Source organism: Calonectris borealis, chromosome Z, assembly GCF_964195595.1.
Source record: "Calonectris borealis chromosome Z, bCalBor7.hap1.2, whole genome shotgun sequence".
NCBI classification, from domain to species: Eukaryota; Metazoa; Chordata; class Aves; order Procellariiformes; family Procellariidae; genus Calonectris; species Calonectris borealis.
This window is the reverse complement of record NC_134352.1, coordinates 71,562,790-71,577,536: the sequence shown is the minus strand read 5'-3', so window position 1 is coordinate 71,577,536 and position 14,747 is coordinate 71,562,790. Positions and strand designations below refer to the sequence as shown.

The window sequence follows — 14,747 nt, the reverse complement described above, 5'->3', positions numbered from 1 at the left end:
CAGTACCGGCCAGCAGCAGTGGGCACACCTGTGGGAGGTGGCCCAGGTAGAGGAACTCCTCCGCTTAGAGCCAGAGCTCTGGGAGGAGATGAGTGGGTTGAAGAGTATCAGGGAGAGCAAGAGGGAGATTGACTACTGGAACTGCACCCTACCTACTCTACTGACGACCTACAGGCCTGTCAGGCAGACAGGACACATGATACGGAGGATTCCCTATCCTCTCTCCAACCAGTAGAATGCAGTGACTTAAGGGATGGGGGGCAATGGCAACAAGTTTGTGCTCAGCAACAGAGGCGCATCTCCTCTGTGACCACCCCACCTTCCCGGGTGCCCTGGTACTACAGGTACAGGGCTTTGCAAGTGGAACCAAACAATAACGAGGATAATGGTCCATCTATGTTGAAGATCTCACCAAGGTTAAGTCGGCCCTGCATCAAAACTGCTTCCATAAAGAAAAAAACACGGGTCATTGTCATGGGAGACTCTCTTTCGAGGGGAACAGAAGGCCCAATATGCCAACGGGACCCATTTCCTAGGGAAGCCTGCTGCCTCCCTGGGGCCTGGGCTAAAGATGTGAAGAGAAAACTTTATAACCTGGTACAGCCCTCAGATTATTATCCATTATTCCTTTTTCATGTAGGCAGCAACAAAGTTGCAATTAGAAGTCCAAGGGCAATCAAGAGAGACTTCAGGGCCTTGGGACGACTGGTTAACGGATCAGGAGCACAAGTGGTTTTTAATTCTGTCCTCCCAGTTGCAGGGAATGATGTTGGAACAAAGAGGAAGATGCAGCTGATAAATACCTGGCTCCGAGACTGGTGTCACTGGCAGAATTTTGGGTTTTTTGATCATGGGTCAGTCTACACGACACCAGGCCTGCTGGCAACAGACGGGGTACACCGTTCTCAAAGGGGGAAAAGGATCTTTGCACAAGAGTTAGCAGGGCTCATTGAAAGAGCTCTAAACTAGTTTTGAAGAGGGAAAAGGGATAAAACTGGGCTTGCTAGAGATAAGGCTGGGGGCAGCACACTAGGGATATGTGCCAATGAGGTCTTTCAGTCTGCTCCACGATGTGCTGAGTACACTGGAGCACATCTGAAATGTCTCTGTAGTAATGCGCTCAGCACGTTAGCCATCTCAGTGCGGGTAGGGAATAGACATCCATGCGGCAGCAAAGACGCGAGGGTTGTCGATGCGTTAGAAACCACAGAAGCACCTGAGAGCGGTCACATAGGAATTAGAGCTTCTCCTTTAAAAAAGGTGGCAGGATCAATAGCCCAAATGAAGTACATCTACACCAATGCATGCAGCAACAGGAGGAGTTGGAAGCCACAGTGCACCTGGAAAACTATAATATAGTTGCCATCATGGAAACATGGTGGGATGATTCACTCAACTGTAGTGCTGCAATGGATGGCTATAAACTCTTCAGAAGGCATAGGCAAGGAAGGAGAGGCGGTGGGGTAGCCTTGCATGTTAGGGGGTGTTTTGACTGTCTAGTGTTTGACAATGGTGATGGAAATGTCGAGTGTTTATGGGTAAGGCTCAGGGGAACAGGCCAACAAGACAGCTATCATGGTGGCAGTCTATTACAGACCACCCAGCAAGGATGAAGAAGCAAAGGAAATATTCCCTAAGCATCTGAGGGAGAAGTCTCACTATCGCTATCCCTTCTTCTCATGTGGGACTTCAAATTACCAGATGTCTGCTGGAAATACAATACAGCGGAGAGGAAAGAATCTGAGAGATTCCTGGAGTCTGTGGAAGATAGTTTTCTGACACAGCTGGTGAGTAGACCAACGAGGGAAGGCGTCCCGCTGGACCTGTTGTTTGCGAACAGAGAAGGACTTGTGGGTGATGTGATGGTTGCAGGCCAACAACAACCCCAGGCAACGCTACAGGCTTGGGGAAGAGTGGCTGGAAAGCTGCCCAGAGGAAAAGGACCTGGGGATGCTGGTCAACAACTGGCTGAATATGAGCCGGTAGTGTGCCCAGGTGGCCAAGAAGGCCAATGGCATCCTGGCCTGTATCAGAAACAGTGCGGCCAGCAGGATAAGTGTCGTGGTTTAACCTGGCAGGCAGCCAAATACCACGCAGCCGCTCACTCACTCCCCCCACCCCCAGCGGGACGGGGAGAGAATCGGAAGGGTAAGAGTGAGGAAAACTCGTGGGTTGAGATAAAGACAGTTTAATAGAACAGGAAAAAAAGGGAAAATAATAATGATAATGATAAAATATACAAAATGAGTGATGCACAATGCAATTGCTCACCACCCGCGCTGACCGATAACCAAGTAGCGATCGGTACTTCCTGGATCACGCCTACCCTTCATATACTGAGCATGATGTCACATGGTATGGAATACCCCATTAGCCAGCTGGGCTGGCTGTCCTGATTATGTTCCCTCCCATCTTGTGTACCTAGCTCAGTACCTAGGCACGGGAGCTGTCCTTGGACTAGGAGGGCACTTAGCAACAACTGAAAACATCAGTGTGTTATCAACATTCTCCTCATACTAAATCCAAAACACAGCACTAGGAAGAAATTTAACCCTATCCCAGCCAGAACCAGGACAACAAGGCAAGTTATCATCCCCCTGTACTCGGCACTGGTGAGGCCGCGCCTCGAATACTGTGTTCAGTTTTGGGCCCCTCACTACAAGAAGGACATGGAGGTGCTGGAGCGTGTCCAGAGAAGGGCAATGAAGCTGGTGAAAGGTCTGGAGAACAAGTCTTATGAGGAGCGGAAGAGGGAACTGGGGTTGGTTTGTCTAGAGAAAAGGAGGCTGAGGGGAGACCTCATTGCGCTCTACAACTACCTGAAAGGAGGTTGTAGTGAGGTGGGTGTCGGTCTCTTCTTCCAAATAACAACCGATAGGATGAGAGGAAATGGCCTCATGTTGTGCCAGGGGAGGTTTAGATTGGACATTAGGAAAAATTTCTTCACTGAAAGGGTTGTCAAGCATTGGAACAGGCTGCCCAGGGAAGTGGTTGAGTCACCATCCCTGGAGGCATTTAAAAGACGTGTAGATGAGGCGCTTAGGGACATGATTTAGTGGTGGACTTGGCAGTGTGAGGTTAACAGTCGGATTCGATGATCTTAAGGGTCTTTTCCAACCTAAATGATTCTATGATACTGTGATTCTATTTATTCACCGTTTCTCCTTGGAGCATCACCCAGTAGGCAACATGCTTTGTTTTAACAGGTCCATTCCCTTTTGTTTCATTAGGGTTCTCCTCTTCATAGTTTCTAGAAGGTGCTTATGGATTTTCCTAAGTTTTGATTCATTGTTCTATTGCAAAGCATATGAGCTTTCATGTGCTAATGCGTTCCTGTTCTATTCCTTTTATGGTCTTTACTCATTGTAAGTCGAAGAGGGAAAGTGGCAATAGTCAGGGTAATAATCAGGGATTTCAGAATACCTGTCAAATACCTGTCCTGTTCTTCAGGATGTGCCATCCAAAAAATCTTAGCCTCAATTCCTCTTTTGTAACTCCTATCTGATTCAGAGCTGCTTCAGAGCAGTATTGCAGCAACTGCAACAGTGATCACTTGGAACAGTTGCAGTGGTATCTACTGGTACAATAAGCAACATATTGTACCTTGCACCACAACGACAATACATCAGTCCCTTTACATACCACAGTATTACACGGGTCCCTTTACACACCACAGTTTACCAGCAGCAGTAACATAGGCAAAGATCTATACTAAGTTCAGCTAATTGTTATTTTGCATATACACCATTAGAGGATCATTAGGTTAAATTTACCATAAGAAAAAAAAAACAGGATTAAATGCATTATTTATCCCAGATTTACTGCAATTAGAAAATTCTGTTCTTTGTTCTCTAGCATTTTTCCCTATACATAAATACTAGATCTCTATTACCTACATATGAAATACCTTATCAGAAAGCATAGTCCCCAGTTTGCTGGCCCCCTAGATGTAACAACACTAAGCAAGCAGTGATCTCCGGAAAGCACTAGAACTTCGATCTCCCCATTAGTCAAGAAATATGACTGTTTCCATAAACAAATTGCAGATTTTTGCCAATTTGCCCACAATCTGTATCGAGGACTGCTGGCTTAACATGTCCATTAACCTGTTTACTTCATGAAATATCCCAAAAAATTATTTAAGTTGGAATTTACATTGCTTTATATACGTTTTTGTGGATGCAGTCTATGGCAACTGCCCCATGAGGTGGGGGAGTTTATACACATTCTGAGTAAGACAAATAGTGTCACTTAATCAAGTTATTTGATATTTGACTAAAGAAGCCTCCACATTTGTAGCGTACGACCAAGACCTCAAAGGTTCTCATTTAGGCTCTGAATCAAATTTTAATAGAGCAGAGAAGTTTAAGCATCTAGTGTTGTAGTTAAGGCTGTGTATAGGAAAGTAACTTACTCTTGAGAGGTCTTCAAATCATTGTCATCAAACGATGAACCTTTTTCATGTAAATCCATGAGGAAAAGTGACTAACACCCTTCTTCTCCCAACATGTTACTTTTAGAGCATCTCACGACACGTTAAGACCACTTCTCCCCTTTCCAGGGTCACAATAATCTAGCGGGTGTTGTTTGCTTGCGTCATTGGGGAAAAAGCAACTGGACTTCTTAAAGCAGTTTGAAAGCCAGCCGAGTAGCCCAGTAACATGCCCTGCAGGGTACAAATTCATCACGCACCAACCCATAATTCATACGTACCCCCAAGTGACTTACTTCTGTATCATACTACCATTTATTGTTTACACCCAGCACAGTTAACTCAGATCTTCTTGTGTGTCAGCTTTCCACACCGACATCCCCAGACCAGTCCGGGCAGCTTAGGGCTCAACTACAGCAGATCTCCAATCCCTTTGTGTCTGGCAGTGTGTGTGCTGCGGACTTGGGAGTTTCTTGTTGCCCAAGTAATGACCCTCTGAATAAGCAATACTTTTGCAGGCCTTTCAGGGCCACAGAGCAGTGAAAAATGGCTAAGACTGGGAATCCCTCTTTAACTATTCCCTCCCAGAACAGCAACTTGAATACCGGCTCTCGTGCTATCTTTGAGATAAATCCCGACTCTCCATGCTAGGGCACAATGAAACTCAGAGGCAAGCAGGGCAAGTCCATAGGTCCCTTGCAGGCGAGTTCTTTTGAGTAGCACATACAAGCCTCTTTTTAAGTTCAGTGCAGAGATAATGGTCCTTTTCAAGGCAGAGGTGCTATCAAACCACAAGTCAATTAAAGGATTGTTTTTAATGAATCGTTTCAATGCATACCATCAAGAAACTGTGTGTGTAAATATATGTATTTTCAGGAATCCTGCATTTCACTGAAGTAAAACATGTATAAAAGGTGACAGATTTTTCTGGATAAGACCATTTATTTTAACAAATAGATGAATCTTTACGATGAACTGGAGGCTGCAACAGCTGCTCTCTTGGGCTTCGGTGTGGTTCCCTCACGGAATCCATTCCTATAAGTAGAAATATGGTTACCACTTTTTGAAAGGATGATTCCTGCTCCAGGTTATTTTCTGACAAGTAATGTTTTAGATCAAGTTCACCAGCTTTGTTCAGCTTATCTCAGTAACGCACTGAAATCACTATGGAGTTCATATGATCAGGCATTTTTAATAACAAACGTCTTATTAACAAGTGCTTGGAATAAGCAGTATGGTTTTCACTCTCTTCTGCTGAAGTAAATTTGACTTCTTCAAACAGGAAGATTTCAGTAACTGAGTGAACACTGCAAGACTGCATCAGATCCAGCACACCTTATTTTATGTTCCTAATAAGCAACTTGTGAAGTGCAAACCAATTTCTTACAGAAATCCCCTATGCCTCCAACCAGAGATTAAGACAGGCATCACAAGAGAAGAGTCAGCCCCAAGCTCGCTTTCAGAGATGTTATTTCTACTTCAGCAACACTCAATGGAAAGCAGGCTACAGCTGCACACTGTAAGGTATTTTCTGGCTGTTACTGGGAAAGACTGCGCTCACCAAAACAAACAGATGAACATTAAGTCCCCAGGTGTGGGACTTAAAAGACTCCTACTTTTCACTACTAAATCCAATCTACATTTTTATGACAAGACTGTTGAATTACTTGGTATTTCTCTTCCAGCTTTCTTGTGTATTAGGCCAGAAGCCACAGAGCTCCATTTTAGAACATGCGGGTCACACAAAAGAAATTCTTAACGAGTTTAACAGTACAATATCCCCACCATTACCTCGTAAGTACAACTCAAAACTCTATAACAAGTTTTAGAAACCTGTAACTCAGAATCTGATGTTATAGCTATTTACTGCTAACTGAACTCTAAGTAAGAGAGTGAGTACTGAAGTTATTCCAGTCCTGAACTTTTTGTTGTGGGCAAAAGGGATTAGAATGCATTTCAAGACTTGATTCTTACAAAAACCCACACTTCAGTGCACCGGCAATTTAACTGACTCACAAATGGAAGCAATATTACACAAAGCGTATCTTTTAAAATGTGGGCATTTTATTACAATAACCTCCATGTTCTGTACTATCTACACTTAATAGAAACATCAGAGCTTGTTATACACCCTATGTATTAACAGTGAGTGAGGTTTTTTATCTTCAAAGGAACACGCAGCCAGTTATGTAAGGCGTCATTTATTTCATGGAATATTTAAAAAAAAAAAACATACCACATTAAGTGTACTAAATAAATAAAAATTTTAACTTTGAATGATGAATTTTATAATTAAGGGATATCTATGCAGGATTTCACACCACACTAGTTTGTAATAAAAGGTTATACCTGAATCGACGGTAGACCTTTTTCAGGTGCCTCATGCGACCAGTACCAGTGGTGTTGCGTCTTTTAGCCTTTGCACTCCAGTTATCTAAAACATACAAGTTACTGTTACTCATTTGCACCAAAAAATTAAATTGCACATTACATTTGTATAGCACAATTATTCAATCTGACAGAAGCAAAAAAAAATATTATAAATTAAGTCAATTTCTATGTCGTAATACTGCATATTAGCTAAAATATAGTTAAATCAGCATTAATTTTAAAAAAGCTCCAAACACTGCAAGATGACACAGTGTCCTTCCTTGGTTGGAAAAAAGTCAGACTATTAAAGACAATAAAGAAACACAGGTTTTTTAACTCAAGTCAGTTAAAAGTTTGTTACTTACACTTTCTCTTACGCTTAGCAGGGTAACCACATTTCCCACAGGTAGATTTCTGCAGGTGGTATGCCTTGGACCCACATCGACGACACAAGGTGTGTGTCTTATTTCGTCGCTTACCAAATGACGATGTACCCTTCGTCTGAAAAGCATTTCAAGACATAGCATGTTAGAAATATCACTAGCATTTGCAAGGCACGTAACTAAGAGAAGAATAAGCTCCCCTAAACAAGTACAAATCCACAACGTCCAATGAACACGTCAGAAGCACACTAAACTCTGACACATCAACTCAGTTTCACCTACAAATATACTCCATTTTTAGAAATAGTTTCCTTACGCCTCCCGTCGCCTTATCCGCCGCCCCGTACTGATACAAAACGAAGCCACTGCGTGGCTATCTCCAGCTCCCTTCTCATCTCCCCCAAACTCATCATGGATAAATAGTAAACTGCTTTTTCCTGAAGAAAGCTTATTTGCTTCCCGCAGATGAGCCGCACACTCACCACAAGAGGTTCTGGCGACCGAACCCCTCTTGCTACCTTATCCGCACGGCTGCCTCAGCCATGGGGCAAACGCCGGCCTGGCCCGCAGCAAGCACGTAGAAAACCCCGAAGGAGATCCCGAACGAGATCTCAGCGGCGCCCGGACGGCAGCACGGCCCCGCACCCCACCGCGGCCTCCCCGCTCGGAACAAGACTCCCCGCGCCCCCACCCGGGCCAGAGACGGCGGCCGCCGCCAGGCCCTCCGGTCCAGGCCCAGGCCCAGGCCCAGGCCCAGGCCCAGGCCCCGCAGCGCCGTCCCGCCGCCGAACCCGGCCGCAGCAGGGCGCAGGGCCACCCACGCGCCCCAGAGGAGGCCCGCGGCGCCGCTGGGCCCGGCACGGCGGCGGATGCCGGCGGATACCCCGCGCCCGCGCCCCGGCGCTCACCATCTTCCCCGGCCGCCAGCACCAAAGAGACCGAGCCCCGCCCCGCTTCCGCTATGAGCCGGCGAGCGCTTCCGGGGGCGCGGCGGCAGCGTCCAGCCCGGCCCGGCTGCGGCGTGGCTTTGCCCGGCAGCTCCTCAGCGGGGCGCTCCCTTCCCGCCAGGCCCGGCCTGCTGGGACAGACCGAAGGCCCCGGTGCCCCGGGTGAGACCCTGGGCGGCCCGGGCCCTGAAAGCCCGGTAGTCCCCGGTGACACCGCCCCAGAACTGGCGGGTGGGGTGTCGCAGTGTGTCCTGGGCCGCGGTCCGGCTGCTGCTGGAAATACTGGCCGAGGGGTGTCTGGTGTACATCTGCCTCTGGCTGGGGAAGAAAATGCTTAGCGCAGCTATGCTGCCATGCGGCCGCATCGTTTTTAACGGTAATGCTGCTGCTCTGCTGCTGTTCAGAGGTGCCTACAGCTCCAGGCTGCAGAGTCAAGTCCTGGCCCGACTTACACCCTCAGTGAAAATTATTTTAATGAGTGAAATTCAGGGACAGGGTACTCTTGGCTGTAAGAGGTACTTTCAAAGTGAGCTGCCTTAAAAAATAGGCAGCCCCTCCCGCACTCTCTGCTTGTCTGTGTCCCCGCCCCTCCACGCCACGTGCCAGTCTGCCTGCAGTCGAAAGCACCACGATGGACATCGTTAATGCAAAATGGGTTTTTATTCAGATGCACCATTTAAATTCTCAGATGCCAGCCTACCACGCATCTTCAGTAGACTTCACAATCTACATGCAATTTTATCTTAGAAGAGTTAGTTTGGGGGAAATAACATGTACAGAGAGAAATGGAAGAAATTCGTGTTTATTTTGCCCTGACTGACTTAATGAAAATATTTTAATAGCAATTCTGTCTTCCTTGCCAAAAATCAAAAGAGAAAAGTCAGTGTCCTATGGGTGAAATGCCATACAGAAGAAAAAGTCCCAATTAACTCAAACAGTATGAATACATCTACAGGCTGGACTGGAGTCATATTTCTCCCAGCAACCTTGCTGTGTGTCTTTTAACTAGTGCCTCCTTTCCTCTTTCTCTCTCGTTAGGTCTCAGAAATCCAGAAGGTGTTGTGAAGACATTGGACAGATGCCATGGCAACAGCCTCCAAAGGAAGTATGTTCGTTTGGCTGATTGCGAGGATATGCTGCCAGAGAAATTATTCTTGTGGGGTAAAAATAATCTTATTCATTTACGTGTCTTCAAATCTGTTAGGAAAGAAAGATTTTTGGTATCATCATGCAGTTGTCTTTAGTATTCAGGAACTGGATACTTTCAGGGTAGAGAATGGGCAGAGCTGTGGCAGACCCAGTACCATCTCAGAAGCTTTTAGCCCCCATGCAGGTCACAGGTGAGGACAGAATTCACCACCCATAGTGAGCTCCAGCCTGCTCAAAACCCACGGACTCAGGTACTGGCAGCTGCCGAATGGCACCAGCCTAAATTCAGCACTGGCTAATTCACTTCACCCTTCTTCTTTGATGCATAGGAAGTAGTCCAAAATTTAGAAGGCGACGCATCTGGATTGACTTTTTGATGTAGGAAACAGCTGTCTGTCACTGCAGCCGGTGTCCCATCACAGCTTCCGCACAGCACTTTTAGTCCAGCCAGGTCTGATGATGGGAGAAACTCTTTGTCATGCCTGCAAACACTGATCATATTAAGCATCTAGATCGGGGTTTACTGAATACTGTGGAGGCGAGTGCCTTTCTGGTTCTGCTACCACCCTGTTCTGCAGCCTGTCCAATGTGGTTGGGGTTGAAAAGCTGAAGCAAAGTGCAACACTGGATATGCCCATCCATTTTTTCTTCCATCCCTCTGGGGTACAAGCCCCTCTGCCTCAAGCTGTTCCCACCCAAGGCCCATAGACGTTCCTGACCTCCTTGCTCTGCCCTGGCACTTTGCTGGTGAAGAGGAGAATCACCCACCTCCAGTCCCGGCCACATGAAAGCAGAGCAGCCTTACAGATAAGTCCAGCTCAGGGACAGGGAGACCAAAACCAGGGCTGGCTTGGCAGTAGAGAGGAAGGTGGGTATGAGCACCAAGTAACCTCAGTGGCATTTGTTTTGCAGGGGTTTGGTGTCATGTTACTACATCACACCGTCACCAGGGTGCAGTACAGCCATTCAGTCCCTGATGTGACCATGGTGGGATTTGCTCAAAAAAATAGAGTAGTTGTACTGGTTCTACAAAACTTGAACGCTGCTGAAAGGACTTGTGTGTGCCAAATGCAAGACTGATACCCAGGCAATTTCTGTCTGATGTCATCATATGGCATCACTTGTTTATACACATGTGTAGCGCCCTTTGCACAAGCAGGGATGACTTGAAGGGGTAGGAATAGTGAAGATTCAAGCTTCATATATGCTAGAAGCTAATCAGTGTTTGATATGCTGAATTATCTTCAGAGGTGCAGACAAGCTGAAGTCTTTATTTCTAAATGTGATCAAAGGAATGCCTTTCAATATCCTTTTGGATATTGATCTCTTTGACCGAGGTAACAATGTCTCAGGAATGCTGCAGGAGAACTGCGGAATTCAAGGGCAACATTTTCATGAGGGTCGGTTTGTCAGGATGTCTTTGTTTCTGGCTATCATCTTGATTTGCAGAGGTAGACACCTCGGTTAGAATTAGTAGGGAAGAAACTACACTGAATATCTGTTACCAAGCAGCCACAAGAAACATAACTTTATTTGTATAGTATCCAATTCTTCAGTTTGAAAAGAAAACTGTCATGTACAGATTTGAACCAGAAACACTGGTCACCACCAGATGACAGTATAGTTCAACTAAAACTTTTCGCCTAAACAACTCGGTAAAAACTCTCTAAACAGTAACAGTAAATTAGGTTAATAAATTGAAAAACATATCTATACAGTTCTTAAATCTCTATGACAATAACAGAAAATATGAGCAAACAGCAAAAAAGGCTGTTGCATCCTGCTAAGAAACTAATAAGTATAATACAAAAGGCTTTCTATTTGTTTAAGATGAAAATGGATACAAGAAAATTAAACAGCTGTCACTAACTTACAAAATTACTTGTTAAAATATAGTGGAATGATTAAAAAAAAAACAAAACCCTCTTTGTATAATAAACTTATGCAATGTGTATAAAATACATTTGATACTGTTGCTTCCTATAGCCAGTCCTGAATGGGAAGAGCCCCTTTATCACAACTACATACTCTCCATGCATTGAGACTCTTCTTTTCCATAAAAACCAGCACAAAATGTGACCTCACATGTAGCACACAGAAACCACTGCCAGAGTTTAATAATAAAAATCAATTATTCGAACTCACACTAAAGAAAGTCTCTGAGTGTTTGTCTCAATACTGAATTAGAAATTTTCATACTCAGTCATCCTTTTTATTTATGATGGCATGAGTAGGTTCATACTGATGATCACATAACACCTCTTCTACAATGCTCATAAGTAGTGCTCATACGGGTAAGTTACATTAGAAGAGCAGTATTTGTTTATTACCACTCTTTAGCATTGGACAGAGAGACCAGACAGTAGTCTTCAGACCATTGGCAAATGCTTGGAGGGTGGCATTAGTACTTGGTAGATCATGATTGAAGCATGACTACCATCACAAACATAGCAGGAGCAAGATCCCCCACTCATTTCCTCAGCTGCCTTTAACCTTTATGGTAGGGTAGCTGGGGGGGATCCTGGGTCCTTCCCCACCAGAAACCCCACTAAAATCTTTTCGTCTAGTTAGGGGAAGAAGGGCAGCGTACCTCTGTACAGCAGAGGTAGCTACAAACCTGGGACACGCCAGTTACACAGTGCCACAGCATAACTCAGAATTTTTAAATTTCCCTAGGTTTTTTTTTAATGCTTGTACTTAGATACATTACAGGGTTGTAGTGCATTGTTGCACCGAGTCTCAGAGGGGATTTCACTGGCTAGCCTCAAGCTTGCAGAGGTGGTTGCATGGCAATTTGGGCTGAGCGCTAGAAGGGGTGTTAGGAGAAAGCCACAAGTTTCTTTACAAGGTGACAGCCATTTTCTTCTCTTCTCAGTTGTATAACAACTAAATATTCTTGTCTTGTTAGTATTATTCTGATAAAAAACAACCTATATTGATCTTGTTTTGTTTGATACTGTTGTCGTAAACCTTTGTTGCATTATTCATGCACAAATTATGCACACAAAAGACTAGAACAAAATTTTTACTTGATATGCACAAAAAGCATTTGAGCCACCACAGTCCAGAATTGTAGTTTGCATCAAATTCCAGGTGGAACGGCCTAGCTTCTAGCCACGTTCCCCTTACATTGCAGCAGAAAATATTTTAGTTAGTTGTTATGAAAATTTTTGTACCAGTACAGACTGCAAGGCATTGGACTTAATTTTCCTTCAGATGGTTCTGGAGTTTTTGAGAAAAGACCAGGCAAATGTTTGTCTGAAATGGCTTAGGTATAGCAGGTCTTGTAGTGGGAAAGCAAATAGCCTGTTCTTTTGAGGTTCCTCCCATCCATACTTTTGTGATTTTATAAAATCACTGCTGTGATTTTATAAGAGGCCTCTAAGTATAAAGACATAACTCTATCTCTAATGTCCCTGGCTGTCATGTTCTCAGACAAATGCATTTGACCAATTTTATGCTTGGAAAAAACGGTCAGATCTTCACAAATTCTGCCTTCAAATTTTGTCTGCTTTTCCCATTATGGTGGTTGGCCAAATAAATGCCATGGCCTCTAACTTACAAGCTTGCCTTGTGCTGACAGGCCTGCATTTTAAACATCTGTCCTTCACCAGGGTAATGTTACTCAGCTATGCTTCAAGTGCATGTGTGAATGATTTTATCTTTAGTAAAAGTATGTGAATGATTTTACTTCCCACCAGCCATTCCTTAGAAAATGACTTGATGATGTTCTCCTCCCAGAATACTTCTGGATAGCTGGAGAAATGCACATGCATGCCTTACAGTGCCTTCTGTCTCCAAAGGTAAGCAGGTCATTCAGTTTTACAAGACCCGCCCAGGTTTGGCACCTGTTAGTGTTAAAAGCACTGGTACAGCATGTACATGGTACGGTACATTTTCAAATTTTTCATGTATGTTGCAATTAGAAGTATCCAAGTGTGTGAATAAATACAAAGCTGTGCACAAAATGTGCATTAGGTAAATACAAAGTGTCTGATTTTCTTTCAGAAATATGTATTTACTTCTCACAAATATTTACTGTTCGTACATTTCAAGTTTTACTTTAGATCTAACATTCAGGGGAAAAAAATACTTATGTCTGCAGTAAAGTGGAATATCAGAGAAGAAAACATTGGAGAAAACTGGGGCACGCATTTTAATCTGAAAAACAGTAAAATAAGCCTAATATATTATTTGTTATTTATTTACTTTATCTCACATCTCACTTCAGGCATCCTAAAGAGTTTACATTTGTCTTGCTCTGGGACTACCACAAATGGCTGCTTTCCCTGGTTATTCTGTCCCTTCTCTAGAAATAAAAATATAAGCTCACTTAAAAGTAGAAAAACCCGTCACTTGCATAGCACTCTTTACCCTGTATGGAATTCTGGGGTTTGCTTTTAATATTCGGATGTGAGACACAAACTGTAAGAAAAAAAGGCTTTGCAGTGAAATGAAGTGGACAAATGCAAGTTCTGTATTTATTGAAGATAAAGCCTGTTTCCCCAGGTAAAATGAGTTCGCCTTCCTTCATCAAAATCACTGTTGCATTTTATTATTTTCACCAGCTGAAAACCTTCCATAAGTACAAATACTTTGCTAACAAAGGTCAGCTCAACTCTGCAGTTACAAATGTTATCTTCTGTTTATTTTGGAATATGTTTTCCCTGTATCAGGCATTTTCAGCTTTGCATTTACTGGAACTGAGGCATACTGGCTCCATCAGGGAATTCCCGTAACATGCATGCACAATTTCCCTGTTACACTATTTCACTTAAATAAAAATAGAGGACAAAACACTGCCCGGCCTTGTTAGTGTGTGTAAATAGGACACAGAAAAGAAATGGAGCTTTCTGAACTTTTTCTTACCTGATCACAATGTGGAGGTCACGATCCTGTGGCCACAAGACCTGGATTGGACTAACGGATGCAGCACAGCCAATCTTCTGGAGGGGAAGGCTGTGCACCAGCCGGCAGGGCACGGGGAGATGCTGTTACTGGTCTGCCTGCCGAGGCAGCAGATACACAGAAAGGATTTCCAAAATGTCCAGTTAAGTACCTCCATTATTATGATGGCAGCTACACCTTAGCACCTTTCTGTCTCCGAAAGGCTGTCTTTGGATGAAGCAGGGCAAACTGAGCTCCGCCAGCACTTACGCAGATAGTGGAGAACATGCCAATACTTACAGTTTTAGATTTGGTTTATCATGTTAGTTAGTATTTGTTAACTAATTGCTCTAAATTAGAAATGTTTTTCAGTTGTTCTTGAACATATGTTAGGGAGAGACGTAGCCTAAAAAGTGGCTGCTTGAGAAAGGAAAAATGCCTGAGGGAATGTTGCACTGTAAAAAGGTCACAAAACTGTGACAAGTCCAAGCCTGCTTATTCTGTCTTGCCGTATTTTAACAGCAGAATAAAATGTGGTAACCCTCGAAGCAACAATATTGGTAACTGACTTCTTCTGCT

General features: G+C 44.1%; 1 protein-coding gene and 1 non-coding gene across 2 annotated transcripts; both read right to left on the bottom strand.

The window, feature by feature from the left end:
* Positions 1–5,354: 5,354 nt before the first annotated feature.
* On the bottom strand, positions 5,355–8,199 carry RPL37 (ribosomal protein L37). The gene is made up of 4 exons (XM_075138155.1): positions 8,094–8,199; positions 7,168–7,303; positions 6,782–6,866; positions 5,355–5,467 (listed from the first exon to the last, which is right to left on the bottom strand). Exons 1-4 carry the CDS (start codon positions 8,094–8,096, stop codon positions 5,398–5,400), a joined length of 294 nt encoding a protein of 97 aa, XP_074994256.1. The 5' UTR covers positions 8,097–8,199; the 3' UTR covers positions 5,355–5,397.
* Positions 5,569–5,651, bottom strand: LOC142076109 (small nucleolar RNA SNORD72). Its single transcript, XR_012671114.1, has one exon. It is a non-coding gene; the product is annotated as a small nucleolar RNA SNORD72 (small nucleolar RNA).
* Positions 8,200–14,747: the final 6,548 nt, after the last annotated feature.

Bases quoted from the DNA above. Each gene is read 5' to 3' on its own strand.
- RPL37 (XM_075138155.1), bottom strand. The intron at 6,867-7,167 runs GTAAGTAACAAA...TGTATGTTTTAG, and splicing joins TGCTAAGCGTAAGAGAAAGT to ATAACTGGAGTGCAAAGGCT. The intron at 5,468-6,781 runs GTATAACCTTTT...TTCTACTTATAG, and splicing joins AAGGTCTACCGTCGATTCAG to GAATGGATTCCGTGAGGGAA.